The sequence below is a fragment of the Nicotiana attenuata genome, chromosome 5, assembly GCF_001879085.1.
Source record: "Nicotiana attenuata strain UT chromosome 5, NIATTr2, whole genome shotgun sequence".
Classification (NCBI taxonomy): domain Eukaryota; kingdom Viridiplantae; phylum Streptophyta; class Magnoliopsida; order Solanales; family Solanaceae; genus Nicotiana; species Nicotiana attenuata.
The window spans coordinates 18,778,481-18,795,162 of NC_031993.1; the positions used below are offsets into that span (position 1 = coordinate 18,778,481).

Below are 16,682 nucleotides of genomic sequence, written 5' to 3' on the forward strand. Positions count from 1 at the left end.
GCTTCTCGGACCCCGCACATAGCGGGAGCTTAGTGCACCGGGCTGCTCTTTTTTTTCTCTAGAACCAGCTCTGTGTTGCAGTAGGCGGAGTCCAATATTAATTTTTCATAGAGAGAAAATCAGAATTAGTGGTGGAAAAATGGGAGAACATGCAACAGCCAGCAATTAATTTGACTGAAGTCAGAAACTTGCACTGAGAAATGACTAGACTTCTTTTGAGTCAAAACCTGGAAGCTTGACTTGGAAGTCAATTGATTTGAGTAGACTCAAAAGACATGGATGATGGAGTGTTTATGGGATAGAGGTAAGATCTGTGTACACACTACCCTCCTTTTTACTGGGTCGTTGTTGTTGTTGTTGATTGAGGTAAAGTCTCCTCAATTTGACCAATTTCTTTACATCATTTCATATATTTTCTATTTTTCCTCTTCTTTAATTTCGATCTATAGTAATATTTGTTGATCATAACATTTAGTAAGTTTATTCCCACTATATTCAAACCAATAAGGCAACTCTGTTAGAGACAAAAATAACAGGGAGCTTTAAAGTAGGTTCCAAAGAACAACAGTAATAACTGGATAAGGACTGCAAGTAATCGTGAACTTCTATTGATGAGTAATGAATCGTCATTCTGTTACAACACCAAGTCTATCAAAGACTAAATCTCTAAAGAACATCTGTTGATGAGTATAGGCAATTGGTATAAATCCCAGAATTCAGGGACATGCTTGCAAAGCTTCAAACTAAGAATCCCTAATATTCTGATGAATGTGAGCCTACATAGAAGAAACTTTTCGTGGAAAAATCGTGATGTCGTTCAAGTACTGCAGCAGCTTCAGTATCCTTTGCAGTGAAGCATTTTATCCCATATCATGCATTGCATTTTGCACTTTGTTCTGTCTGATTTGGCTTGGGAATAGCTGCTTCTTTTCCCTCGTAAATGAATAATTCTACTTACAAAAAGAATACAATAGAATACACGAGCGAGCAAGCTGAGTTGGACCAAACATGATTGACAGGTCATCACATTGATCATTGGATGAGCTTCATGCTTTCTCAGCAAATGCTATGGACACTAAAGTTGTGCATACAGGAGTTCGTTCCACGTGTCAGGTATGCCGGGTAGGCACCAATGCAAGCAGTCGTTTATTCCTTCTGATGATTTTAAACTGTAATGAGATATATGACCCTCATCCCTTAGTTCAGAAATAGCTGTTATGTCCAATAACTTAACCTTTGTGCCCTTCACAGCACTCCCAATAACTGGATCACTTGATTCCTCTTGCTGGACTTCATTTCCTTTAGTAAGTGGAACAGTATTATCACAGCGACCTCCAGTGTTCCAGTCCCCATTTAAGAAATGTCTGGGTGATATGGTCCGGAAGAAAGCCTTAAGCTGTGGACGTGAAGCGATTTGAGAATCAAGCCATCTGGCAATACTATAAACTGTGAAGTTTTTAGCATTTCCTATTTCTGCGAGCTTCCTGTCTACAACAGGCTTTCCATTTACATGCATCACCCATCGGTTTGCGTTAACCTTCCCTCTGTTCCAGTGATGACCTGTATTCAGCACCACAACATCAAATTGATCAACATATTTCCTCAAAAAGGCAGGAGGTTGATCCAAATTCATGGCCGACTCTGTGGCGGGATCCGTGACGTTGAAGGGCTCTATACCACAAAGACTTGCTGACCAGTAATACAAAATTGTGGTGTTTGTGTTTGGAAACCTATAAGCCCATCCATCGGGACGTACAGCTCCACGTGGTTTGACCAAGCCATACTTCCATCCTACATTTTCAACTTCAAGTTTCTCCTCACCACCAGTGACCATACACATGAGAGACTGGAATTGCTGTCTTCCAAGTGAATCTCCAATAAAAGCAATAGTTTTGTCCTGCATTCTGAAATAAAGTTACATTAAAGGGTGAGGCTGAAATCTGCTCAAAACAATTGGTTCAGATTCGCCTTTTAATATCTCATCTCTTAGTACCAACTTTTACAATGTTTATTTATATCAAATCTCATAACACATGGGTGACTACAGTTGCAGAACTGCATCTTCTTGAATATTTATGTGTGGTGATATGCAAACTTAGTAACCAATTCAAACTTCAGATAGCCACACTGCACCTTAAACAAAGATGACAATCATTGGGGCAGCCCGGGCACCAAGCTACCACTATGCGGCGGGGTCCGGGGAAGGTGGCAACCATTGAAAAAGAAAAAAAAAGATGTATACCTTCTCAAGAATTCTGAACCACTAAAATCTGGCATCTCACAATTTTCTGGTTGCCAACGATATCCCTCGTAGGAAAAGTCAGTGCGTTGGGTCAATCTACATGCCCACATTTCTGATAACCATTGCTTACATTTAAACCCAGAGTATAATGGTCGTCTACTGTCTGCAATCCACCTGCCTTTAGCAAAATTGCAAGCTGCAACAAAAGAACAGGAACATGAGGAATCATTCTTTAGTCTTTCAGATGAAACGTCAAAGGTAACCACTAGATTAGCCAACTTAAATGTACAACAGCTAAAGATTTTGCTAGTATTTTCCTCTTACATATAAATATATTCAAGCCAATATCAGAAAAACCTGAAAACTTTGTAAATTATAGAAGACGAAATATACATTGGTCAAAACCAAACTCAAAGGATATTAGAGATTCAAAGGCCAGAATCAGCAGTTTATCCAAACTGGAACAATATGTTTTCTAATGCAATGGATCTCATTCATAGTCTCTCACTTTTTGCTTTGATAGGAAGTCCTAGAGAGGATTATTCACTCTGACTGAAACATGAACTGGGCTTATGGTACAAGTGATCCATTTCCAGTTTTTTTTTTTTTTTTGTGGTTTTGGTAGCACTTAAAAGCAAAAAATCTTTTGGCAGTAGCCCCCAGGGCTTAGTTCAAGCGGCAAAGGCTGAGGGACTTGTGACTTAGGTCACAGTTCAACCCCTAAACCATGCGAATTAAGCTTGGCAATTAAGTGGAGAAGGATGGAGGCTGATCCCATTACCCACGAGTTACAAGGCTGCACGGTCCTAAGGGTCGGCCCCAGACGAATTTTCGGTCATAAAAAAAAAAAAGAGTCTTTTGGCAGTATGCAATCTTTGGTATAATTTGTTAAAATAGAACTAATGTGTCTCAAATTATAACTAATTTTGTTTAGAACATCTCTGCACTTCTTATGTCAAAAGAGAACTTGTGACTGTTTCTCTCAACCTAATATATGTCTTATCTCCCCTTTCTCTTTTCCTAATTTTTTTTTCTTGTAACTGATCCTTCAATGATCTCATGATATGGTATAAATACTAATCCACCAAAAAAAGGATTCCCGATTCTGGCAAAACATTTAAACAGATTAGTTCAAAAGCAATCGGCTCTTTTAAACTAGCAATGTGCTTTATAACAATCTAGCAAGGCAAAGAAATAGGACAGAAGTCTACATATCAAATTTTTGAATATAATGAACAAAAATAACATAGACCTTACCTTTTCCCTCTAATTGGGAAGTCATAATCTTTTTATCATCTCTCCTTTTAATGGAAGGCGTGACTGTAACATTCTTAACAGAACTATCAGATACTGCCAATCTATTTTCCACTATTCTGCCTTCTGCTATTTGTGAATTTGAGTGCTCGTCCATAATTTGTTCCTTCGATCTCAATGATACTGCATATTCATCCACTGAAATCTCTACAACAAGAAATACAAAACAATAAGAACGGAAATAGCTAAGTACTTCGAAAATAATTCATTGAGATCACTACCTTATCGACACGAGTATAAGCTATAGATTACACCATCACATAATGGAGCTATAAACACTAGGCATGAGGAAAAGAGAGACAAAGTCATGAAAAAAATTCCCACGGAACATATTCAACATTATAGCTCCAAATACAGGCAAAGGCAAGTCCAAACAGGCACACACACCTTCAGAAGTTTGAAAAGAATTGATCCTTGGCACTGTTGTATCTTTGCCCTGGTTTTCTTTTACTTTCTTCTCCCCTAATTGCCTTTTAGGCAGTTATTCAGTCAGCACCAACTATAGGGCACTTGATTATTTTGGATGAAGGACATCCAAATTGGGTTTAAGGGGAAAATCAATTTGATTTTGGCAAGTATGTCGTCCCAGAGGAATAGGCAAATATGACAATCAAAAAAATCTATCAATATTATCAGATAGGCACATAGATGAAGTTAATCTAACTTCGTAAAAAAAATTCAGCAAAAGATTGTACAGTACTTATCTGGGGAAATGGGAGGCTAAGAACCATAACTAATTATGGCACTAAGCCCAACCGCCCACTAGTACCGCATAATACATTAATAAAATTATATCACTGGCATTCATGCAGGAATGTTCGGGCATGTTAAGAGGAGAAACATAGAAGCCCCGGTTAGGAGGTGTGAAAGGTTAACCTTGGTGGGTATGAGGAGGGGTAGAGGTAGGCCAAAGAAGTCTTAGGGAGAGTTGATTATGCGGGATATGGCGCAGCTGGAGTTTACTGAGGACATGACTCTTGATAGGAGGGTGTGGAGATCGAGGATTAGGGTAGAAGGTTAGTGGGTAGTCGAGCGTTTCCCTTTGTCTTCTTCAGTTCGACAACATTAGTGTTAGTTTGTCCTTACTTATTTTTATCTTTTCTTTAGCCAAGGGTCTTCCGGAAACAGCCTTTCTGCCCTCCAGGGTAGGGGTAAGGCTGCATACATCTCACCCTCCCCAGACCCCACCTGTGGGCATTCACTATTGTTGTTGTTGTTATTGCATTCATGCAGGAATGAAGCTTCAACGTAAGTCTTCCGTCTAATCACCACTCTCTCCTATCATGGCAGCTTAATTAAGGAAAAAAATAAATTTAAATTGGAGGGGAATGAGGGATTATCAGGAAACAGAACTGAATGATCAAGGTTGCAGTGGATCATTAGTGGTCAACTAGAACAAGCACGGTTATCTTCTAATTATTTTTTTGAATATGCATAAAGGGAGAGGAAAAGGGCACTTAATAATCTAATTATAACTAGACGACTGCTAAATATCCTCCTATCAAAGCGTGCCATTCGAGTAAGACATAAATATGGAGTGTGGATAAATGCTTGATTTTTTTAATAAAAAACTAAAAGTGCAAGACAAGATAAAAGTTCACCAGCAAATAATAGAAGAGATCTTGACTGTTAAGTTCATACTATCTTCTTTGTCTCTGGTGTAATATCTTTCGCAGAAAATTCAACTTTGACAGGTTATTAATGCTTGCAAGTTTTCAATCGAGTGCAAACCTGAGGACTGCATTATGAACTGATCTTGAGCTGATAATAAGCTAGTAAGAAGTGGATTCTTCTCCCAGCACCAAAGAAATATGGTTGTAAATAAGATAGCAGCCAGGAAAAAGGAGAACTGTCCTCCCCAAAATCTACCAACATTTCCGCCTTTCATCTCTCGATGCACACTCCAAGTAGAGATATACTTGTGAGTCGCTGCTGTTCTTCCGCTACAACACAAATGAGCTTTTGTACATGTATGAAGTGAAGAACATCTGGGACATTCGGACAACAACCATCACGATTTTAGCTACAACTTTCACAGGCCTGGGCTCTTGAAACTATATGATAGAAGCTAAAGCAAAGAACCACGTCAAAAATAACTACTCAAGCACTCAAATCCAAATGTACTTTATTACCTGAAGAAAGTTATTTTGATAAATTAAAAAATATTATATCAAAGTTTAAAATTTGAATAGTTTGAGAAATTTCAATTCTCGAAAGCTATGGAAGTTTTACAGTGATCCAACTTCAAACATTTTGGTCGTTTAAAAACAGAAAGAACGTTATATAAATCAAGAGCAAATTAAAACATAACAGAAAAGAACAAAAAGAAAAAGTTAAGGAAAACTCAATTGAAATATTCCAATCCTAAAGCTAACTTTTCACAAGCAAGTCTCAAATGGCAGCATTACAACGAAAGGAAAACGCCAATTCCATAATTTAACACAAGCAAATAACACAGAAATGTAAACGCCAAATTCGAATCAAGTTTTGTCCTTTTTTCACAATTTTGTATTAAAAATATAAACTACTATAATCCTTTCCAATTTCTTCCATAAAAAAATCAATTCAAATAATTATATGAATCTAAATCACAGAAATGTAAACATAACATTCACATATATAAACGCATAAAAATAAAGTCCGCACCTGTGTTTTAACAATGCTGATAGATCCCCTGACGTTTCTCCGTTCTCATTGGCTGCTAATCGATAGATCGGTGTATCCGAGTTTATTAATAAATGTAATGTAGATACAGTATTTGTAAATTATGGGTGTGGCGCAGAGAGAAGAAGAAGCCAGGAATGGAAAGTTTACGGGTCGGGTCAGAATAATGGAGCTTTGATTTCAGGTGCCGACATTTGATAAGGATAAATTGGAGAGAGATATCTGCTGTGACAGGGACTACAGGAAAGTTTTGTGGAAACATGTTGGCCAATAGGAGAGGATATGAATAGGGGTAATTTGGTAGATTAGTTGAATGATAGGGTGACTTTCATTAGGATGGTGTAGTCAAATGTGTAGCCATGCATGGGAACGTGCACGGAGTGTGCTGTCGGGCAACGAGTGCGGCGTACGCGATGATACGATTTAGTATTTGAGAAAATGACTTTATTGTTGACAAAATGATCACTTGGCAAAATATTATCAAATTTTCTCTCAAATCACAAAATAGTATTTTGATATACTATAAACTTTAAGACAGAAAGAACAAAGTTTGACTTATAAGCTAAAGTATATTTGATATTTCAAAGGTATGTTTGTACATTTTGATGTTAAACATGTCATATAAAAAAATGTTGAGGATAAAATACAAATGCTATTGTATACGGATAAAACCGAGCGTACTGCACGACTCTACTTCCCGGTGAGTCAAACTGAGCAGGAACATGACCGTAATGGATCGGGGTCCGAGCGGGGAGCCCCTTGTATCGGCGCTCGGGCAAAACACCTGCTCTCGGGGATATCGGGGCCATATCCTCCGGGTCCGATTCGAGGATGGGGACTTCGCAGAACATTACCAAACAGCTATACACGACTATGTTCGTGCTCAATCGGATATCACGGCGTGAATCTCGGCCCGTATCGACAGAAAATTAGTTATTAGCGAAACAACGATTTTTACCTTTTTTAGAGTTGTACTTAGGGTAAAACTCCCCTACTATATAAAGGGGAAAGATTATTATTCATGGGACGCATTGTAACACACATATCAAGGCAATTTATTTCAATTCTCTTTGTTGTTCAAAGTTCTTTTTCTTGTTCTTAAGTTCTTCATAAGCATAAGATCGGAATCGAGGGCTGGTTCTTCATCGAGCCATCAACCGAGCTCGGAAACACCCTTATCATTGGTTTAGTCATCTATCACGTTTTTCATTTATTTAATCTAACGCTATTAATCACTCGTATTGAATTAATCCACACATCCTTAAAATCACATATAAATTCAATTGTTATCCGTTTTTTAGGGTAAAGTAAACAACTACAAATAAATAGTTTTCAAGTATAAGAATAAATTTAAAAAGTCTTTTATTCAAGGAACTTCATCTATGTAAATCTATACGCTCTGGCGAAACCAGAAATTTCGCGAAGGATGTTTAAAATTGAATTTATACATATAAAAAATAATTTTTGACCTACATACACAATATAAGTTTCTATATACATAGTATAAGTTTTTCGACAAAGGGTGTTCGGTTGACCACCCTTCAATGCATGTGGCTACGCCATTGTCTATAGCGACTTTTGAAACCTGTGGTATTATGATAATAAATGTTGCGACATTTGTATGACTATAAAAACTTGTCATTAATAATAAAATACAGAATTTAAATTAAACTATTTTTAAGTTTAAAAAATATCATTCTTTTTCGGACTAGAAAGGATATAACATCACATAAATTAAAATAGATGAGCAGTATTATATCAAATGAAATGGATAGAATATTAGGAAATATCCTCAATGTAAAGAATAAACATAAATCATACAGGTATTGTTTAATTATACAGCAATGGTATACACTGCAATACGCAAGTTTTTAAAATTTGTTGTAATTTTCCAGAAAGCTATTGTTATTTTATGCAAGACGAACACTTTCAATATTTGTTAAGCCTTTTCAAAATTTTAAATCTAAAGAATAGTCTAAGCCTTGTTTATACGGGGAATCAAAATAAAATCTTATCTTTTTCTATCTACACTGTTTGAAAATACTATGAATATAACAGTTGCAAAATGAAATTTACTATATACTGACTATTTAGTTACATATAAGGATAAAGTTGATATTTAGACTCCATTTAAATAATGCAATTAATATAAACTAACGGTGGTATTTCAAGGCGAAACAAGGCTTAATTTATCATTGTACTATCCCAAATTGAGCAACTTTGCCCTCAGTTCAACTTTTGATCTACTAATATTAATGCATAAGGTAAAAATCGATTTATACTAAATGCTCGAATACTAGCGTGACACATAGAACCGGAAGCAGACGAAAGATGAAGCTAGTGGAAATCAAGGCCGAGGACAACAGCCTCAGTTGGCACCAGGTAGATCCCGAGCGGAACATAATCAACGAGGCGAATGAATATTTGTTATCAGAGGATATTTAATGAAGATTTCTCAGTATTAAATACACAGCCGTTGCAGAGAATTTTGGCGTTCATGGCCTGCCGTTACATATTCATCAATGACCCCCATTATTGTCATTTAAGAGGGACTTGATCATAGGACCTTGTTACCTAGGTATAGCTATAAATAGTGACTTCAACAACCATTGTAACACACGAAAAATCTATGGTGGGACTTATGCTATACACTATTCCCAAGCTAAATAATACTTTATTTCTGTCTAATATTGTTCTTATCGCTATCTTCGGAAGTCCTGCTCCCGAAATCAGGCTACCTACTGTTTATTTCGATTTCAACACTAAGTCTTATACTTTTCATTTAATCTATTTATTATTTTTAGGATCAAATAGATTCACTTGTCTATATAAACTACGCTATAAATTCAACTGTACCATTTTACGGGTAAACAGTTTGACGCCCACCGTGGGGCGTAGACAGCTGCATAATTGAGTTGATCCTTGCATCTATTACAAACCTGTTTGATTATTTGTTTCTTAACAAAAATCGAAAAAATGGCAGCTAACTATGCCAACATCACACATAATGTTGAGGTACAAGAAAATCTGCCTCAACACAAGGATTCGATCAGTGACATCCGCAATGAGGAGGACGTAGCAACGCCGGTTCATAGCGGGCGATATCCCCGACATGTACGGTGAGGATCTTGAGAGAACAGAAAAAGACCATCATGGGCCATCTCTCACGGCAAGACCAGGCCATGACAGAACTAAGGCAAGCTTTGTCAGGCGCCTCCAACAACACGAATGGAAGAGGCCTTGTTTCTCGTGGTGCTCCCGCAAATCAAACAATACAAAGGGTGATAACAACACCCCTCGGCATCAACGGGGCCGAGGGGATCAGCAGCAGATCCGGTAACGACAATAGTAATGATCCTTTCAAAATGGATCTCATACGGTTTATGAGGGAAATGAACGAGCGGATGGACCAGAATGCGAAAGAAGTACACTCCGGGCAAACCACCAGTGCTGAAGAGCCCGGACTCAAAGAAGTACACTCAGTTGTCGTTCAAACCGAGTGCAGCACCAGAGTTGATTCCGAAGCGGTTCAAAATGCCAGACGTACCGAAATATGATGGGACTTTGGACCCTCAGGAGCATATCACCACCTACACAACGGCAGTGAAAGGAAGCGACTTGGCTCAACATGAGATTGAGTTGGTCCTGCTAAAGAAATTTGGAGAAAACCCTCGCAAAGAGGGCCTTGACATGGTACTCACTCTTACCCGAATACTCAATAGATTCCTTTGAGATGCTCGCAGATTCTTTCATCAAGGCCCATGCCGGGGCCAGAAAGGTCTAGGCCCAAAAAGCGGACATATTCAGAATTTCGCTAGGAGAGTTTGAGTTGTTGTGCAAGTTCGTGATCAGGTTTCAGAATAAAAGGATGTTGTTACTAGTCGTGCCAGATGAATGGGAAGCTGAAGCATTTACTAAAGGGTGGAACCCAAGGAGCTCCGACGCCTCCCGAAAAATGAAAGAAAGCCTGCTCGAGTTCAGGAAACTACATGGGCGGATGTCCATAACTGTTATGAACCAAAGATAAGGATAGAAGATGATCAGCTCGGGTTCCAGGCAGCAACTAAGTGTCGGGATCGAGAAAAGAATAGGGAAAATCAAAAGATGATTTGATACGGATTGGTGATCTTCTAAGGCCCGACTTTTGCCGTACGCAGGGCCGAACGATGCGGTAGCAGAGGGTTTCGGTCAGTGGATAGATTTTCTCCCGATAGAAGAACTAACCACGGTCGGAATAAAAGGTTATTGCAAGACAAAGAGACATCGGGTTCCCGAGATTCCACTTATTCCAGGCTGTCCGAGTATAATATCAATATTAACGTAGTTGAGCTGGTATCGGCGATGAGGAACATCAAGGAAGCACGGTTCCTAGGGACGATGAGATCCAATTCTAGCTAGAAGGATCCTAATTTGTGGTACCAATATCATGGGAATAATGGCCACCAGATTGGGGACTGTCAACATCTACGCGAAGAGGTAGCAACGCTATTGAAAAAACGGCTATCTTAGGGAATTCTCAAGCCACGAGGCTAAGAACAACTACGGCCGCAGTCGAGACAATGCAGAGCCTTCAAAGATAGAGGAAGACCCTCCTCAACTAACCATCAACATGATATTTAGGGGGAACGAGATCAACGATGTAACCTTCTCGGCAGCAAAAAAGAAAAAGATATCGGTGACTCATAGCAAGAGACTCCGAGAAGTCGCCGAGGACGACATCACCTTCACAGAAGAAGACGCCGATGGACTTCTACTGTCGCACAATGATGCCGTAGTAATTTCCCTTAACGTTCTATATTTCAAGATTAAACATGTTTTGGTTGACCCAGGAAGTTCAGCCAACATCATTCAATGGAGAGTGCTGAAACAAGCCAAGCTAACCGGAAGTATCATTCCAACAACCAAACTCCTCGACGGGTTCAACTTAGCAAGTGTGACAACCCGGGCGGAGATCTTGCTGCCCACGAACGCCGAAGGGGTCATGAAGTAGTAGATGACGACATGGGCTACAACATAATTCTTGGCAGACCATGGCTACATGAGATGAAGTCCATACCATCAACGTATCACCAACTTCTGAAATTCCCAACTCCTGTGGGGATCAAACAAATAAGAGGAGATCAACCCACAGCAAGAAAGATGAATGCGGTCACGGTTTCCAACAGTAAAGGGAAGGAACACGAGGCATAGCAATTACGAATCGACGCCTGCTCCCAACCAAACGAAGATGATGAAGGGGAGGAGCAATCGGAATCCCACCAGGTACCAACATATTTTTAGGAACCAGAAGAAACGGACGTGACCAAGTCCATGACCGAAGAACTCAAACAAGTGTTCGAAAAATTTCTAGAGAGGAAATTTCACTTAGAGACAAGACTAAACCCCGATCTCAGGTCAGGATTTACTAAATTTCTTAAAACTAACTTTGATTATTTTTCATGGTCGCACACGGATATGACAGGTATCCCGCTAGAGGTGGTCGTGCACAAGTTAAGCTTGGACCCAAGCATCCCGCCGGTGAGGCAGAAGAAGTGCCCGATTGCCGAGGTCAGAACTTGTGAAAGAAGAGGTAACTCGATCTCGACATCGGTTCAATCCGGGAGGTATAGTATCCTGAATGGCTAGCTAACGTAGTAGTAGTTCCGAAAAAGAATAATAAATTCTGTATGTGCGTAGATTATAAGGATTTGAATAAAGCGTGCCCAAAAGACTCGTTCCCGCTGCCAAACATAGATCAAATGATTGATGCAACGGCCCGACACGAGTTGATGAGTTTCCTCAATGCCTATTTTGGGTACTACCATGAACCTGAAGGATCAGGAAAAACTTCGTTCATAACTAACTTTGGCACATATTTCTACAATGTGATGCCCTTCAGTCTTAAAAACGTCGGAGCCACTTATTAAAGGCTTGTGAACAAAATGTCCAAAAAGCAAATAGGGAAAATAATGGAAATATATATAGATGATATGCTGGCCAAGTCTTTAAATGCAGGTGACCATCTAAAACACCTTTCAGAAACCTTCGACATCCTAAGGAAGCACAACATGAAGCTCAACCCTAAAAAGTGTGCGTTCGGAGTTAGCTTCGGTAAATTTTTGGGTTTTCTGGTGTCACAAAGGGGGATCGAAGTCAATACCAATAAGATTAAGGCCATCAAGGACATTCCAGACCAGCTGACAAGCATGAAAGAAGTCCAAAGGCTAACCGGAAGACTGGTCGCTCTAAGCAAGTTCATTTCTCGGTCTTCGAAAAAATGTCATCACTTCTTCTCATTTTTGAAGAAGAAGAACAACTTCGAATGGACTCCAGAATGCTAACAAGCCTTAAAATACCTGAAACGGTATCTATCGAGCCCTCTGTTACTGTCAAAACCAGAGGAAGGCGAACAATTGCTAATATACTTAGCGGTCTCAGAGGTAGTTGTAAGTGTCGTTCTAGTCCAGGAGGACGAAGGTACGCAATCTCCTATCTATTATGTTAGAAAAATTTGATCGTGAGCAAAAACTCTCTATCCACAACTTTTCCCCTGCAGAATGTCCTTCACAAACCTGAGTTGTCAGGTCGACTGGCCAAATAGGGGGTTGAATCAATGAATTTGATATTGTATATACTTCCAGGACTGCGATCAATCACAAATTTTGGCCGATTTTGTGGCCTATTTTAATCTCGGGATACTGCCTTTGGCCACAAACGAAGCGGTGATGGTGTCAGAAACGACAACAGGAGTTTGGACCTTATTCATGGATGGAGCTTCCAACGTGAAAAGGTCCGGGCTCGGGGTGGTCTTAGTCACGCCATCGGGAGAAATCTTGAGGAAGGCCATAAAAATTATTCCCCTGACTAACCATAAAGCCGAGTATGAGGCTTTGATTGCAGGACTTGAACTGGCCCGGGGGCTAGACTCCGAGGTTAGTAAAATCAAATGTGATTTCCAAGTAGTAGTAAATCAAGTATATGGAATCTTCGACACCAAAGAGGAGCGCATGCAACAATACATGATTAAAGTTAAATCTTTGCTCGCACGGTTCACGGAATGGCACATCCCCCACATCCCAAGAGAAGAAAATGCAGAAGCGGATGCATTGGCCAATTTGGGATCATCCATGAAAATGAAGGGATCAGATTCCGAACCGTCGTTAAAATCAAGCATTCGGTACTGGATGTGGACGGTTATTATGAAGTAAATACAACCAACCTAGTCTGGAAATGGAGGAATGAGATCATCGATTACCTCGAACACGACAAGCTACCCGAAGGCATCCCAAGGCACTCCACACAAAAGCAGCTCGTTACAGCTTATGGGAAGGACAAATATAGAAGGTCGTTCCAAGGCCCGTTGGCTCGATGTTTGGGAGCCTCGGAGGCAAACTACGTCATGAGAGAGGTTCACGAAGGAATTTGCGGGAATTATTTAGGTGCAGATTTGTTGGTGCTAAAATTAGTTAGGGAAGGATACTACTGGCACCGAATAGAACAAGACGCGAAGGCATTTGTTCAAAAATAGACAAATGTCAACGCCATGCACCGTTAATGCACCAACCGACAAAACTGCTGCATTCGCTACTATCACTACTAGAAATCCGGTAAATACCGACAAAAAACCGACCAACTTTGGTCGGTTATGGCCAATTACAGACCAAAACGCGGCCAAATACACTTGGAGGGTATTTTGATGGTCGTTTTAATATACCGACCAAAGTTGGTCGGAAATTACCAACCAACGTTGGTCGGTCAATTAAATTCAAAAAAACTTATTGCAAAAAACCGACCAAAGTTGGTCGGTATTTTAATTATGTAATCAAAAGATTCACCATCTGGGAATCGAACCGGGGTGTGTACTGTGGCAGGATACTATTCTACCACTAGACCATTGGTGCATTTTATTTTAAGATTATCTTTTTTTTATACTCTTTAATTGTATTTTCGCACAAAAATAACCGACCAATGTTGGTCGGTTTTATTAAAAATAAAATTACCGACCAAAGTTGGTCAGTTTTTTAAAATAACCGGCCGAATTTACCGACCAAAGTTGGTCGGTTTTTTTAATATTAATTTTTATTTATTTTAATTACAACAACCGACCAAAGTTGGTCGGTTTCTTGAAAAATAAGTTTCGCGGGACTCAAAAATAGTTTCCCGCATTTTTGTGCCAAAGAAAACCGACCAAAGTTGGTCCGTTTCGTAAAAACAGTTAAAAATTAAAAAATTTTGAAAAACCGACCAACTTTGGTTGTTTTGGCCGGTTTTTTGACCGACCAAAGTTGGTCGGTTTTTCTTGGTCGGTTTTTACTGAATTTCTAGTAGTGTATCCCCATGGCCATTCATGAAATGGGGGATGGATATAGTCGGGCGGCTGCCACCGGCTCCCAGGAAGACAAGATTTCTTTTAGTTTTAATTGATTACTTCACTAAGTGGGTTGAAGCAGTTCCGTACCAAAAAATCGCGAGTGCGAAGTGATCAATTTCCTATGGGGAAACATAATTTGATGGTTCGGAATACCGAAGGAGATTGCCTGCGACAATGGACCATAGTTGATAGGCTCAAAGGTCACAAATTCCTTGAAGACGTGAAAATCAAAAGAATCACATCTTTGCCATATCATCCGAGCGCAAATCGGCAAGTAGAATCAACCAATAAAGTGATTATTCAAAACCTCAAAAAGAGGTTGGAAGTAGCCAAGGGCAAGTGGCCCAAAGATTTATCGAGGGTGCTACGGGTATACCGGACGGCCAAGTCGAGCATAAGGGAGATATCTTTCTCTCTCGTATACAGCGCCGAAGCTCTGATCTCAGTGAAAGTAGGAGAACCTACCTCGCGATACTTATAGGCGGATGAAGAAGCAAATAATGAAGCATTACTAGTCAAACTGGAGCTATTTGACGAACGCATGGAATTGGCACACATAAGGATGGTGGCCCAGAAATAAAGGATGGAAAGGTAGTATAACCGGAGGACCAATCTCCACTATTTTAAAGTGGGGGACTTGATTTTAAGAAAAGTGACTCAAAACACCAGGGAGTTCAACGCAGGAAAGCAGGGTCCAACATGGGAAGGCCCCTATCGAGTTTGAGCTGTCATCGGAAATGGATCATACGAACTAGAAAATAAGGATGGAGTCAAATTGCCGAGCAACTAGAATGTGACTCACCTCAAAAGGTATTAGTGCTGATGGGCACCGCTTGTACTGAAGGTATGTGCTGCTCTCTTTTTCCCTTCGCCTAGTTTTTATACCAAATGGGTTTTTCTAGCAAGGTTTTAAACGAGGCAGTAATGGAAAGCGTACTACGAAGAAAACATCATCAGCAGAGATAAGACCTTTAAATGACAAGGCATTGAAGCAACAAACTACTACGGGATGGTTAAATAGTCTTTGGCTTGGTGGCAAATTCCTAATAGGAAGCAAAACTTGACATCGGACCAAAGGCTATTCAACCGTGCACAAGTGTTTTCCCTACAAGAGGGGGTGGTTAGATAATCTTTGGCTCGATAGCAAAGTTCTTAACAGGAAATGAAGCTTGCTATCGAAACAAAGATTATCTAACCATTCACTAGTGTTTTTCTTCAAAGGAGACAAAAGAGCAAGACTTCCAGTATTCCATTTCGCATTCTTCGCATTCGCACACTAGGGGGGATAGTATGAGAAAATGGCAACCTGGTTTCCACGAAAACCAGAACTACAAGACCGGGGAACGATAATGTATCATCGGGATCGGGGACTGCATAGCCTGCCCCGTAGAAACAAGTTGTACAAATTAGCCACATGAAATGGCAATTTCTTTTCTTTCAGCAAAACAAATGCTTATGTACTTCTGAAAATAGAAGGAATAAAATAAAATCCTTTTATTTTTATCTTGTTTCTTGTCCAAACGATGAATTTATTTTATCATTTGAAAGTTAACTAAGTACTTCAAATGCTAGTGCCGGAATAAATATGAGACGTCCTCTTCAAGAGCACCATAAACAAAAAAGGGCCATCTTTTATGAAACCCTCAAAATTACTTCAAATGCTAGTGCCAGAATAAACATAAGACGTCCTCTTCAAGAGCACCATAAACAAAAGAGGGCCCTCTTTTATGAAACCCTTACAGTAAAGGGTTGGTTCCAGAAGAGTTTATGCCTGGAACCCAAATACTATCGGGGAAAAATACACCTGAAGCCTTGCTTACTTTGACGCAAAAAGAACAAACTTTGCTCAATGCTCGAACAAAAAGTACTTTTTATTAAACATGCCAAGTAGCACAAGTACAAAAATACAAAAGGAGAACAATAAAGGAAAAATAAAGCAAAAGGCTAAACTACGTTGCCACCAGAACTCGGGGGGAAGAGAAGCATATGCGCCCCCAGGAGAAATAAGAGGATCTACCGCCAACGCAAGATCTTGGCCATCATCATTATCTTCTTCAAGTTCCTCCTCGGTTCCTGCAAACTCGAAAACGGAACTTGAAGAATCAGTTGCAT

At 39.7% G+C, this 16,682-nt stretch overlaps 1 protein-coding gene across 2 annotated transcripts; it reads right to left on the bottom strand.

Moving 5' to 3' along the window:
- LOC109225438 (protein trichome birefringence-like 14) lies at positions 582-6,385 on the bottom strand. 2 transcript variants are annotated; one of them, XM_019390106.1, is made up of 5 exons: positions 6,203-6,385; positions 5,288-5,544; positions 3,500-3,703; positions 2,243-2,438; positions 582-1,904 (listed from the first exon to the last, which is right to left on the bottom strand). In XM_019390106.1, the coding sequence occupies exons 2-5, from the start codon at positions 5,442-5,444 to the stop codon at positions 1,076-1,078; spliced, it is 1,386 nt and encodes a 461-aa protein (XP_019245651.1). In that variant the 5' UTR covers positions 5,445-5,544; positions 6,203-6,385; the 3' UTR covers positions 582-1,075. The 2 variants fall into 2 exon arrangements, with proteins under 2 accessions (XP_019245651.1, XP_019245652.1); XM_019390107.1 differs by having other exon boundaries at positions 5,288-5,624.